Below are 13,176 nucleotides of genomic sequence, written 5' to 3' on the forward strand. Positions count from 1 at the left end.
TCACTATCTTTGACTTTTAATGACAAGAAGTCCTGATTTTTGTTTTCAGTGTGTACATTATAAGGTTATTTAAACAAAACAGTCACATTTTACAAGATACAGAAAATCAAAAATGTTACATGTTTCCCCCTTTCCACAAAACAGACAGTACAACATTGTAATTCAGAGGAAAACAGATAAAAAGGGGAGTTTAAAAATCCAATAATAATTTTCCAAGTAGCAGTGCGCTTTTAAAATTATAGAGAAAATAAATCTGCATCTTGGGAATTGAGTGAAAACAGTTACATTAGTTGTATGTCCTGAGGAGTAATAGTGCAAAGTGCCATGGCATTTTAACTCAAGACAAGTCAGATAGATTCTGCTCCATCCTGAACTTTCATTAATATCGTCGCTGATTCACACTGCTAAACTTCTCTTTCAGCTAATGACTTCTCCGATAGACACGTAATAACCACAGAGGGGATGGCACAAGTGTTCCAATATTTTATTTTAGGAATTACGACAGAAATCAGAAGCTGCGAATTGATCCGATATACAACGTATAATTTTTTTTAAAAAATTCAACCCTGCAAAAGCACAGCTCGTGTAGGAAGACAAATTGTACGTCAAGAATCAAAAATCAGACAGATCTGTTGGGCTGTGTCAAAAAGTGACGAAGAATATCAGAATGTCCTAACAGTTTTTCTCTCCTCCTTTTTTGTATCCATTGTTAAGGCGTTTGGTGGTACCATAATGCATCCATTTAGTTTCGCTCCATACAATTCTACATAACCATTAGTTTGAAGAGTTTAGCCTTAGCAATGGGCCAGTGAAAAATAAAATTTAACCAAAAAGAAAAGCACGTTCCCAGATACATTTTAATTCCAAGCTCCCTCTACATGTTGGTTACTTGTGTGACATTGCCACAGGAGCTAAGAGACTAATGACATTTAAGGAATTTGTTCTTTGGATACACAATTGGTATTGGTCAAAAGTTATTTTCATTCAACACATTTTACAATTAACTAATGTCTGCCCCACATTTATGGCTGCAATCTGTACTAAAGTGCCCTTTTGGTTGCCATTCTATCTGGATTTACAGAATGTAAAAAAACATTGAAAACAAGGTGAATACAGAATTGGTAATATTGATGAATATTTTAATTAAAATATGATTCTCTCTTTTGCAGTTCACTCCCCGCCTGGAGAACTATGTTCAGACATAAGCTGAACTCCATTAGTGCTCCCCAGTATAGTTCACCATATGCTATTCAACCATGGAATCAAATCACCCCTACCCGCATCCAATTGCCCCACACACATTTCCCGATGGGTGACATACACACCAAGAGTGGGAAACCCTTCCCATTTTTCCAATACAGCTTAGTAATGGATGAGGCCAATTGTAACAGCCAAAAGGTCAGTTAACGCATTATAGACCAAACCTGGAATTTTCCTAGTCCAAACTAGCAACTCGCTAAAGCTCCTTCAACACCACCTTCCAAACCCACAAATCCCTACCACCTAGAAGGACAAGGGCAGCAGATGCATGGGCACATCACCACCTGCAAGTTCTCCTCAAGTCACACACCATCCTTAGTTGGAACTATAATCGCTGTTCCTTCGCTGTCACTGGGTCAAAATCCTGGAACTCCCTTCCTAACAGCACTGTGGGTGTACCTACAACATGGACTACTGCAGTTCAAGGCAGTGGCTCATCACCACCTTCTAGAGCAATTAGGGATGGGCAATAAATGCTGACCTAGCCAGCGACACCCACATCCCTTGAACAAATAATTTAAAAACTGCTTAGTGTAATACACATTTATTCACTGAGCCAAGGACAACCCGCATAACATTTAAAATCTAAAAAATTAAATATTTTTTCAAATGTTGTTTGGTCATTTAAAATGTCAAAGATCCAAAACTCTGTTTAAACAATGGCCAATTTAAAATTTGCAGAGAAGTCAGCGTTGCTGCCCTAAAAGAGAATGCTAAATATATGCAAGAACAAAAGGTCATGGGTCAGTGATCTGAAATAAACACAAGCAATGGTTCTGGTTGCTATCTGTGCAACCTTTCCAAAGAAAATTCATTACAGGTTAACGGCTACACCACATCCGCAACCACCAGAGTACGTCCCACCCTATACTAAAATCAGCCACGTCACAGCAGCTGAAGACAGTGGAATTCTTACTTTGCATGCAAACACTACAGTATATCCTACACCAATAATGTTCCAATATTCAGCCCAAGTTTCCCACAATACTATAGCACCAACTAGTCTGCAATGACCTCTGGGTAAAATATTTAAATTAGCTGAGGCTCTGAAGCGTAAAAGGCTTAAAATTTTGTTTGTTGAAAGGTGACACCTTTTCTTTTCCAGGAGTACAACTAGGTGTGGAATAGGACACTAAGGTGGTTACATTAGTCATTAGCTGTTAATAACAAGTAATTTTGGATCTGTAGGCTTTGTATCCCCATCTTACAACACATATTAGTGTTGCCACCAAGATTTCAGTGAACATGACAGTGAGAGTGTGCATACCAAGCCCTCTAGAAATATCACACCCCAACAAGAGATGACACTGCCTGGGGTAGAAATGAGCCATGAATTGGAATGGGGAAAGCAGTTGGAGGTTAATGTAGATCAGTCTCATCCCTCAGGGCTGGAGGAAAAGACAGCCAGTACTTCCATTTTGGATTACCGCCCAGGGACTCACTGGAAAATGAGTGTGTGGGTACACTGGATGAGAATAGGACAGGGTTAATAGCTCGGGCCTCAGTGGAGAATCAGTCTGCTGGCCATCTATGCTCAAGCCTGAAGCAGGGCCAATTCAGTGAGGGCTGCCAACACCAATGGACCAAAACCCCAGGAAGAGCTCATCGGAGGAAGAAACTGGAAGTAAAGAAAGATTCGCATTCAAGCTCAAGTTGTCCTTGGAGGCAGTGCTTCCAGTTACACAAGTGCTGCCGATTACAGGTTGATTATTCATGACGACGACAGCTGGAGCAGTTGTAGAGATAAATTATGAGCATCACATAAAATGCATCAACATTAAACACAGGTCATTTTGCCTGTAGCATTTGGCAGTAAAACCATAAATAATCCTAGCAACAGAAACCGTATTATGGTTTTCACTGACTAGATTAGGAAAGTGAGAAACAAATATAAATCACTTGGGTGAGGTATTGTTTTAATAATTTAGGCATCAAGTACAATTTTGTTTATAAAAATCAAGGTTGTCCTTCAAAGAAAGTCAGGGCAATTCCACCCTCACTATATCTTAATTGAATCTTAACTTTCAGTACAGCTATTAAGCTTGCAACCATCTCTAAACCAGCTGTTTATAAACTGGTGACCATGGATCCCTATAAGTTTATGAGAAGTTACCCACAAAATCATGGCAAAAATCTGTATTCGTTAATGTTTCAGAGGGCTCTGGGGAAAGAGCAGAGGCAGTGGGACTAATTGGATAGTCCTTTCAAAGAGCAGGATGGATCTAATGCCTGCCACGCTGCATGATTCTACAGTTCCAATGCCCTGGTAATTCTGTACAGCTTCACGCCTTCACTGATAAGGAACCATTTTGTGCAATAGCAGTGTGGTCTCTTTGGAAGTGCGACGACAAATGGGAGAGTGCGTCAATTTACGTAGAAATGTTTGAAAATTGCAAATCAAAGTCAAAGAACGTCTGTTACAGTTCAAATTGAGAACAATAAGTTAAAAATGCTAATTTTTAGAAAATAAGGCAATAAAATTGGTCTTTGAAGAATCAAATCAATGTTGGGGCGCACACGATTCATCGCCCATTCCTCCACGACTCAACTCTCCAAAACAATTAGTTCGACTAACAGACAAAGGTTTTTCTGAATTTTTATTCCTAACATTGCCTTTCTTGCAGCATTCTTTAGCTACAAGATAGCAAAGTGTGAAGAGTCCCATTTCTGCAAACACTTCCCCATTTAAGCCAACAGGAAACTTGGTTAATTCAAGTAATAAAAAATTAAACCACTCTTCTTTCAATGGTCAATTGACAATAATCTCTCAATTTCCCCCATGTTTCTCTTTCCCAAAATTCAACCTACAGTTACAGGATTGGAGTTCTTTTTTCACATATATATTTATATTTCTATTAAAAAGTAATAAGATTTATGAACAGATAAACCTAAACAACAAAAGCAATTATTAGAAACTCGAACCCATACAAAGGGTGATCTGAATATCTACCAAACGATCCCAGTCTATTCTCAAGCGAAGAGAACTGGCACCAGGACTGATCCCGGTGAGTGGAGTAGTCTAGAATTTGATCACTATTTGGATGAGAGAGTGAACAAATTCATCTAAAGCAGCAACAGGCTCAACAACGAGGCGTGATCTGATTTTATTCCATTGGCATTCTTGATGGGGGGGGAGGTATTTTCTCCATTTCTTCCCCAATGATTTATAGCCAGCAACATGAGCCAAGGAATCAGTTACGGATTCCTGAATACGGGCAACGTGGAACTAATCTTAAACCTCAGCCCAACAGCCAAATACATATCACAGTGAACGTTGACGTTCTCCAATTGCTGCTCCACCCTGCGTGAAAGACTTTCACAACCTCGCTCGTCCCTATGTTCCTTCGTGAGCTATGAGCCTTTCACATCTGTGAAATAATAGGAATTTAGAGTCAGTGGCATATTCTAAATATTAAAATTTGCTAACCTAAGATTTGATGTCCACGAAATTTTGTCACCATTCCATAGAGCAGGAATTGAAACTAGGGCCTTCTGCTCTGTGTCTCTCAGTTACACACTTGCTTTATCAACTGAATTACATTATAACACAAGATATAGGCCTAACCCTGTTCTTCACAGTTAGCACTCAGAGGTTTCAATGATCTACAAGAACACGAGGCCTTGGTTTGAAGACTTCCAGTACATAGGAAATAGGTGCAGGAGGAGGTCATTCAGTCCTTCGAGCTGCTCTGCCATTCAACACGATCATGACTGATCTTCTATCTCAACACTGTACTCCCGCGCTCTCCCCATACCCCTTGATGCCTTTTCTCCTTAAATATATTGTGACTTGGCCTCCAGTGGTAGAAAATTCCACAGGCTTACCACCCTCTGAATGAAGAAGTTTCTCTTCATCTCAGTCCTAAATGGCCTACCCCATATCCTGATACTGTGACCCCTTCTTCTAGACCCTCCAGCCAGAGGAAACATCATCCCCGCATCCAGTCTGTTCAGCCGTGTCAGAATTTTATGTTTCCACGAGATCCCCTCTCATTCTTCCAAACTCCAGTGAATACACACCTAGTCGGCCTAATCTCTCCTCATATGACAATCCTGCCATGCCAGGAATCAGTCTGGTGAACCTTGACTGCACTCCCTCTATGGCAATTATATCCTCTCTTAGATAAGGAGACCAAAGCTGCACACAATACTCCAAGCGCGGTCTCATCAAGGCCCTGTACAGCTGCAGTAAGACATCCTTGCTCCTATACTCAAGTCTTCTCGCAATGAAGGCCAACATACCATTTGCCTTCTTAACTGCTTGCTACACTTGCATGCTTGCTTTCATAATTGCTGTAAAAGGATACCCAGGTCCCTTTGTACGTCAACATTACCCAATCTATCACCATTTAAATAATGCTCTGCCATTCTGTTTTTCCTGCCAAAGTGAATAACTTCACACACATCCACGTTATAGTCAGTACGGTCCTCCATGTCACTGCTTCACTAGATCGGAGGTCAGCATCAAGCAGGATGCTGCAATTGAACTTGAAATCTAAATTGAGCAATTTAAGTTGCAAAGTGACAATATATACCTCATCAATCTGAACCCCCGGAGACTAGAAGTCGCACTGCTGAATTAATTTCTTTCATACAAATTAGTATTTTTTTTCCAATGGAAAATGACTAACAAAGCATTTCAAAAGTAAGGAACAAGCAAAACAAATTAAAATGGCACAGTAACTATAAAAATAATGTATATTAAATAACCACTGCACCATTTTTGTAGAATGGTAAGAAAATTAAAAATACAGAAACTGTTTTTTTTTTAATTCTTGCTCTATTTGCTGGTATTGATAATGTAGGAGTAACCGAATATTTTGTTTGCACTCAGTGTTCATCTCGACTACCAAAACTCCTCTCAATGCAGCACAACATGTGCAAAAGGTTAAGAAAGGCTGAAACCAACTGAAGGGATCTATGGAATTCCGGGCCCACATCCTAGGAACCGAAGTACACTCGGAGACCCAGGACACAGTGTCACACTTAACTTTTAACAGTTATTTGCAAAGAGGAGCAAAATCTCAGTTTTCAACAAAACCCTCATGGACGAGCAGCTGCAGAAAGAATGCTATTCACAAAATAAAAATAAACAGGGCAAAGATGATTCCAATTGTTACCATCTGCCCAGAAGTCTTAATCCCCACTGGTAATTCACTTCTATGCTCAATTCCAGAGTTAAGATTTAATCATCAATCCCCAAGAATGTTCTTTTAAGTTGGTCTTTAAAAAACACAGGCTGAAACAATTGTTAGATACGTTCTAATTAAACATTACATTATATAGATCAATGCAGGTTGATATTAGGTCCATCATCCATTTGTCTCCTGACCATGCTATATCCTTCCATGGTGCCATACACTACCTCCTCACCCAAGACTTGTCATGCCTTATGTGTAAGCCCAGACTGAGTGGTTGATGAGTATTCAGCCACAAAGGGCACCAGCCAAGTGGGGTCCCATCCTCATGTGACCTTACACACAAACAGGGGGAGTTGGATTCCTAATTAGCTCCAGGCCATACAGAGCACGCAAGGTCCTAGAATCAGCTGCGGGGCTGTGCTGATTTCCCATTCGTTTTAAAACACCCATGTCCCAAACGTACTCAAAGCATGCAACATCAACATGATTGCAAGCTGATCTAAAGGAAGAATTAAGATTACTGTGCAGTACCGGTTTTGTTCATTTTAGATGGCGTTGCAACAACTCCAATCCATTTATTCATTAAAGCTTTTTTTTGTGAAATGAGGAGAAATGTTTGAGTGTGGCAGGGTAGAGGTAAAATGTTGCAATTCCCTTTGTGCTCAGCTCACAGGCAGCCTCCTTGAAAATAACATGCTGGATATTCTGATAACTCAGGGTCAGGGCTCTAACCCTGCAGAAGGCCTTCGGTTCAAACAAAACTATTAGCCAGTGAAACACACAGACTGTACAAGAATAGAAGTTGCAACTCTGGCATGTATTACACGAAAAAATGTCTGATTTACTGCCAGTCTGAGCACTTACAGTAACTGTGGTGTGTAGTACTCACCTTCTACAAGGAACATCTAAGTAGCTTTCTAGAATCTGTGGTACCATTTGTACACTCTGATGTTCTTGACATTCCCAACAGTCGTATCACAAAAATCAATTAAAAAAACTCAACCTTAATGACAACCCAGCACAGACCAAGTGTCAAATAGGAGATCTTCACACTCAAGTTATTCACTAGCTGTGCCCTCACAGGAACAGAGTAATAAAAGTTCACCAATTAATTTTTTAAAAATCATAAATTGAGAAGTCCTTTGTTTGAAAATTGATCCTTGGCTGAAAGTAGAAAGTATACTGCCAGTTACTTTGGCTGGGATTGACATTTACCCAACACAGAGCCAGTCAATATGGGAACAGCATTAACAGTGACTGAATCTGAAAAGTTAATGCATACAGAGTTATTCCAACATCACCATACATTTAGCATCTTCAACATGTTAAAGCAACCCATGAATAGTCTGAATCTGAATGAGCAGAGATTCACTCAATAGAATATCTTGCTTGTATTGCAAAGTGAACAATGAATAAGTGTGAGGACAGGAAGGTGTGCCAAGTTAAATGGTACAAGTCCAAACATCTGATGATAACGCTCAATAATTAACAGGGCTCCCAATCCTCAATCAGCAGACAATGTTGGAGAGAGAGCTCTTGATTTATGTCTCTACAGCCAGAAAGAACAGCTCATTTCAGTAACTCCAGATTACCAAGTCTTTAGAAGACACTGGGGTAGGTCTTAACCCAATACATAAAAAAAACAATATTATTAATTTTTGTAACAAATTTTCAGAAGTTTGTTTACAGCCACTGTCCATCATATCAGCCCATTTGATAGAAGTATCTGATGCTTCCACATGGCACAGTGTGGTTATGGTGAGAGATGGGAAATGGTAAGAAAATAAACAGCTAAAAAAAAGGACCAATTCTATGACATACCTAGTGCCAGTTTGGTAAAGAATCATCTGACTATCTCGAGAGTTAATGAAATTCTACAAACTCTTCCAATGCCTGAGGAATCTGGCTTTTGTAACTGATGTTGTGAACTCGCACGGCTCGGGCGGCCAGGCACTTTAGGCTCATTTTCATCTGAGTCTTAAGGAGGATTTCGGATACGCCAGTGGTGCTCTTGTCCAATGGGGTCTTCTTCTGCTTGTTGGTCATGTCGGCGTGGGCGCCAGCCTCCACCAGGCTGATGATAATGGCGTGCAGTGTGAGGAAGTCACTGATGGGCCGGTTGTACTGCACGATGATGTGCAGCGGGCCGTTGCCATCCTTATCCACGGCGTTCATGTCAGCACCGCAGTCGAGCAGCAACTTGGTGACCTGAGCGCTGGGGAAGCTGCACACGTCGTTGGTGTGGAAATCGTCCACCGGCGTGCCCGAGTTCACAGCCAGGTGCAGCAGGCTGGAACCCTCGCGGGTCCGGGGATCCAGGTGAATCAGTTTGTAGATCTGCTTGTTGATGCGCGCTCGCTCCTCCTCACAACACAGAGTTTTGGTGGAGATGCACACGAGGTACAAAAAGGTAAAAATGTTCGACTCACAATTGTCCATGGCCGCGTGAACGTCCACTTCAGATGAGTCTTTGATCCGTGCCAGCCCTCTTTCTATTTCCAGGACACTGCATTTCAAGACACTCTCCACATCCCGGGCCTTCACCGGCTCGTTTAAGTGTATCATCTGAGAAAAGACCTGAGCAAACCGCAAGAGATCTTTGTGGGTGTTCCGGTTGCCTTTCTGTCGCAAGTGCAAAGCGTGGAGCCACAACTTGATACACTGTTCAAATTCCATGTTGTCTGCATACACTGCCCCCCTGTAAATGATGGGATGTGAAACATCAATGTTGTCAGAGCCCAGAATCCGCTCACGGACTATCAGCCCTTCCATGTGGAGGGCGTCCCTGTCCTGTCGAATAGCCTCGAGTTCTGGCAGGGTCCTGCATTCAGTCCGCCCGCTGTAAGCATCGATGGAAGGCAGGGTGGCCTTCTCCATTGGGCTGTTGGGGTCACGGTGCCGCTCAAGCATGGCCAGGTACAGATAGTGGTAGGTCTTCTCGATGTCGTAGTTCTCTCGGTCGTTGGCGAAGGAGGCGCCGAGCAGCTCCAGTGCTTCAATTCGACTCCTCCGGTCACAGTCCACGTGTGACAGCAGCAGCTCCACCACGTCTGCCTTGCAGCTCTCCGCCGCCACCTTCAGAGGTGTCATCCCGTGGCCATTCACCACCATGGTCGCCCGCCACTTCACCAGCTCCTTCACAATCTCCAGGTGGCCAGCCTCAGCAGCGAAGTGCAGTGCAGTGGCCCCACACTGTGCCTTGGCATTGGGATCTGCGTGCTGCTCCAACAGATACCTGAGAAAACAGACAACAGAGGTCTTAGGACAAAAGCAAAACACCGCGGATGCTGGTATTCCAAAATCAAAACAGGGAAATGCCGGAAATACTCAGGTCAGGCAGCATCCGTGGAGAGAAACAGTTAACATTTCAGATCACCAGTACCTTAGAGTCACATATTTCACAACAAAGGAAATTCCCAAACAGATCAGTAGAGAAATGCACCAACTGATGTAACGCAGCATCTTACATTGAAACGGTTCCAGATTAAGTACAAACCAGGCTGCTCTGTTAGCAGAGGCATTAATAGCCTCAGCACCGCTGGAGGGGCAAGGGAGGAGAAAGATATACAAATAATGAAAAAAAAATTTAAAAAGTGAGGATTCTCCCTTCTGACTTCTACCCTGTGATACTATCTGCAATGTGTAGGTCACTTGTGATGCCCTCCACAGAAAGGGTATGATCAGACTCAGCTCTCCTATTAGGTTAGGTTATCTGCTAGACTCACTGCTAAGGCTCACAAATGACTCCTAGTCAACAGAGCATGGCAGCAGAAGGTGAAAAAGAACTATACCCCCCCCCACCCCCCCAGAGAGGAGTCCGTGCCTCCTAAACAGGGAGGGAGGAGGAATCGAGCAGAGAAATCTGGCAAAGAAAACTAGAGTGAGGGGGAAAAAGGGAAAGCCAGATTCAAGGCCTTAAAAAAAGGATAATTTGTCAACTCCACTCCACAATGAATTAGCGGAGAGAGAAAACACTGGACACTGCCTGAAAGGGTGGTGGAAACAGATTCAATAGTTACGTTCAAAAGTAAACTGAATATGTGCCTTTTTTGCAGGGCGATGGGGGAAACGCAGGGCAGCGGGACTAACTGGATAACCCTTTCAAAGAGCCACAACAGGTACAATGAGCTGAATGAATCTCTCAGCACAGAAGGAGCCACACAGCAAGCATCCAGGTCCTGCACAGCAATCCTTGCAAGTTAGTAAAGACCACAGGATAATGTTAAAAAATGAGTAAACCAACAACTATACGATAAAGACAGCAGGTGGTTGTGTGTACCAATCATTCAACCCATGCAGCAAAAATTAGTTGAGCCCTGAGGGAGCAGTTTCAGAACCTCAGTTATCAATCAACATACTACAGATAAAGCTCGATTGTCTGATCTGTCACAAGTGATAAATAATTCAACTTGTACTATTCTGTTAATCACAAGGCACAATTAACTTCCACAGTTCACTTGTACAAGAACCAATCTGCCTATTTGGTTCTGAACCACACAAACCAGCAGGTCCCAGGTTTGATCCCTCCACTGTACTGAGCTATTTAATGATCTAGATCAGCAGTTCAGGCTCTGGCAGAAACGAACTGAGCTCCCACCTCCCAGAAAGTGTACACTGATGTCAGAATAGGACTTTGGAAGGAGTAATTTGACAAGGAAGTATTCAATGAACAGCATGGCACTAGGAAGTTCTGAGGAACAAAGGGTGCTTGGCATTTGTGTCCATAGACCTCTTAAGGCAGAGGGGCATGTTAGTGGGGTGGTGAAAAAGACATACGGGACACTTGCCTTTATCAATCGAGTCATAGATTACAAAAGTAGGGAGGTCATGTTGGAGTTGTATAGAACCTTGGTGAGGCTACAGCTGGAGTACTGTGTGCAGTTCTGGTTGCCACATTATAGGAAGGATGTGATTGCACTGGAGGGGGTGCAGAGGAGATTCACTAGGATGTTGCCTGGGATGAAACATTTAAGTTATGAAGAGAGGTTGGATAGACCTGGGTTGTTTTTGTTGGAGCAGAGAAGACTGAGGGGTGACCTGATTGAGGTGTACAAGATTATGAGGGGCATAGACAGGGTGGATAGGGAACAGCTGCTCCCCTTAGTTGAAGGGTCAGTCACAAGGGTACATAAGTTCAAGGTAAGGGGCAGGAGGTTATGGGGCGGGAGGTGGGGGTGAGGAAAAACTTTTTTACCCAGAGGGTGGTGACGGTCTGGAATGCGCTGCCTGGGAAGGTGGTGGAGGCGGGTTGCCTCACATCCTTTAAAAAGTACCTGGATGAGCACTTGGCACGTCATAACAATCAAGGCTATGTATGGGCCAAGTGCTGGTAAATGGGATTAGGTAGGTGTTTCTCACGTGTCGGAGCAGACGCGATGGGCCAAAGGGCCTCTTCTGCACTGTGATTCTGGATTAGGTTAATCTCCTCCAGCCTCCCAGATCTCCGCTTTCCTCTCATTCTGGCCTATCCCCGATTTCCTTTACCATCAACATCGGCAGCCGTGTCGTCAACATTATAGGTCCAAACTCTGCAATTCCAACCCTAAACCCCTCATCCTTTATGGCGCTCCTTAAAACATACTTTTTGGACCAGGTTTCCGGTCACCTGCCCCAATATCCCCCTTATGTGGTTCAGTGTCAAGATTAAACTGATAATCACCCCAATGAGATGCTTGTAATTTTTCACTTTGTTAAAAGTATTACAAAAAATGGAGATTGTCATTCATTCCCCAATGGGAAAAAGTACCCGAGTTACTTACATGTGCAAAATGGCTACTAGGTGAAGTAATGATGGGCTGCTGCCAACCAGAATCACCACCCAAGTCAGAGGGATTAAAAACACCACCACTGCCAGTCACTAACTATTTTAATTGATTAGCACTGTCGGAATCCATGCTTTGATTTCTGACATTACAATAGTGACCACACCTAAAAAGTACTTCATTGGTACTGAGGTGATTGGAGGTCATAGTAGGTGCTATAAAAATGCAAATTTCTTAAAAATGGCCCAAGAGCTCTGTAGTGGCGAGACCTGGGACTGAAACTGAAGTATGTCATACGAGCCTTCTGATCGGAGGACAGCGAGAGTTGCAAACTGGATATCAGATGCTTCCCCATGGAAAGAACGCAAAACTCAAAGATGCCCCACTACCACAGACTTCTATGAAACAGAAAATAAATGAGCAGATAAGCCCCATCTTGGGAAAAGTAGGAAAACACCAAGCGCTCATTCTTCATTCTCCCGCCCCCACTCCATATAAAATATTCTAGTTAAAATGGTTCAAACTATGAATTGTGGCAGAATGGAGAAATACACCAAGGGAACAAATTCAAAACATATGGCCGAGAGTGTAACTGCTCACAGGAATCACTGCGTTCCTGTTATTACAGTTGTAATCAACGGATCTCAGACTGTTTAAAGCATCTGCAGGGCTTCTTTCCCAACTTAGGTCAAAACTATGAACAACAATTTTAACTGAACAATTCCACAGTTAACCCAACAAAACACTGGAAGTTGTGAAAGCTTGCATTTATATAGCACCTTTTCACATCTGCCACCAAACACACTAATGAGTTACTTTGAAGTAGTCATTGTTGCTATGTAGGCAAACAATGGCCATTTTGCACACAGTAAGCAAGACGAATGGCCAATGAATCTGGTTTTGACAGTGCTGGTTAAGAGGGAAATATTGGCCAGGGCACCAGGTGAACTCTCTTCAGCTCTCCTCTGAAGGGTACCATGGAATTTTACGTACACTTGGCTTAACATCCCATC

At 42.7% G+C, this 13,176-nt stretch overlaps 1 protein-coding gene across 1 annotated transcript in view; it reads right to left on the minus strand.

Annotated features, from left to right (window-relative positions):
• fem1b (fem-1 homolog b) overlaps window positions 1–13,176 on the minus strand; it is a 17,223-nt gene continuing 4,047 nt past the window's right edge. The window contains exons 2-3 of the mRNA XM_078530068.1: window positions 8,223–9,636; window positions 1–4,628 (exon numbers count right to left, since the gene is read on the minus strand). Coding sequence (XP_078386194.1) covers window positions 8,265–9,636 — 1,372 coding nt within the window. The 3' untranslated portion in view covers window positions 1–4,628; window positions 8,223–8,264. The remainder of the gene's footprint in view (window positions 4,629–8,222; window positions 9,637–13,176) is intronic.

Source organism: Cetorhinus maximus, chromosome 26 (assembly GCF_964194155.1).
Source record: "Cetorhinus maximus chromosome 26, sCetMax3.hap1.1, whole genome shotgun sequence".
Lineage (NCBI taxonomy): Eukaryota > Metazoa > Chordata > Chondrichthyes > Lamniformes > Cetorhinidae > Cetorhinus > Cetorhinus maximus.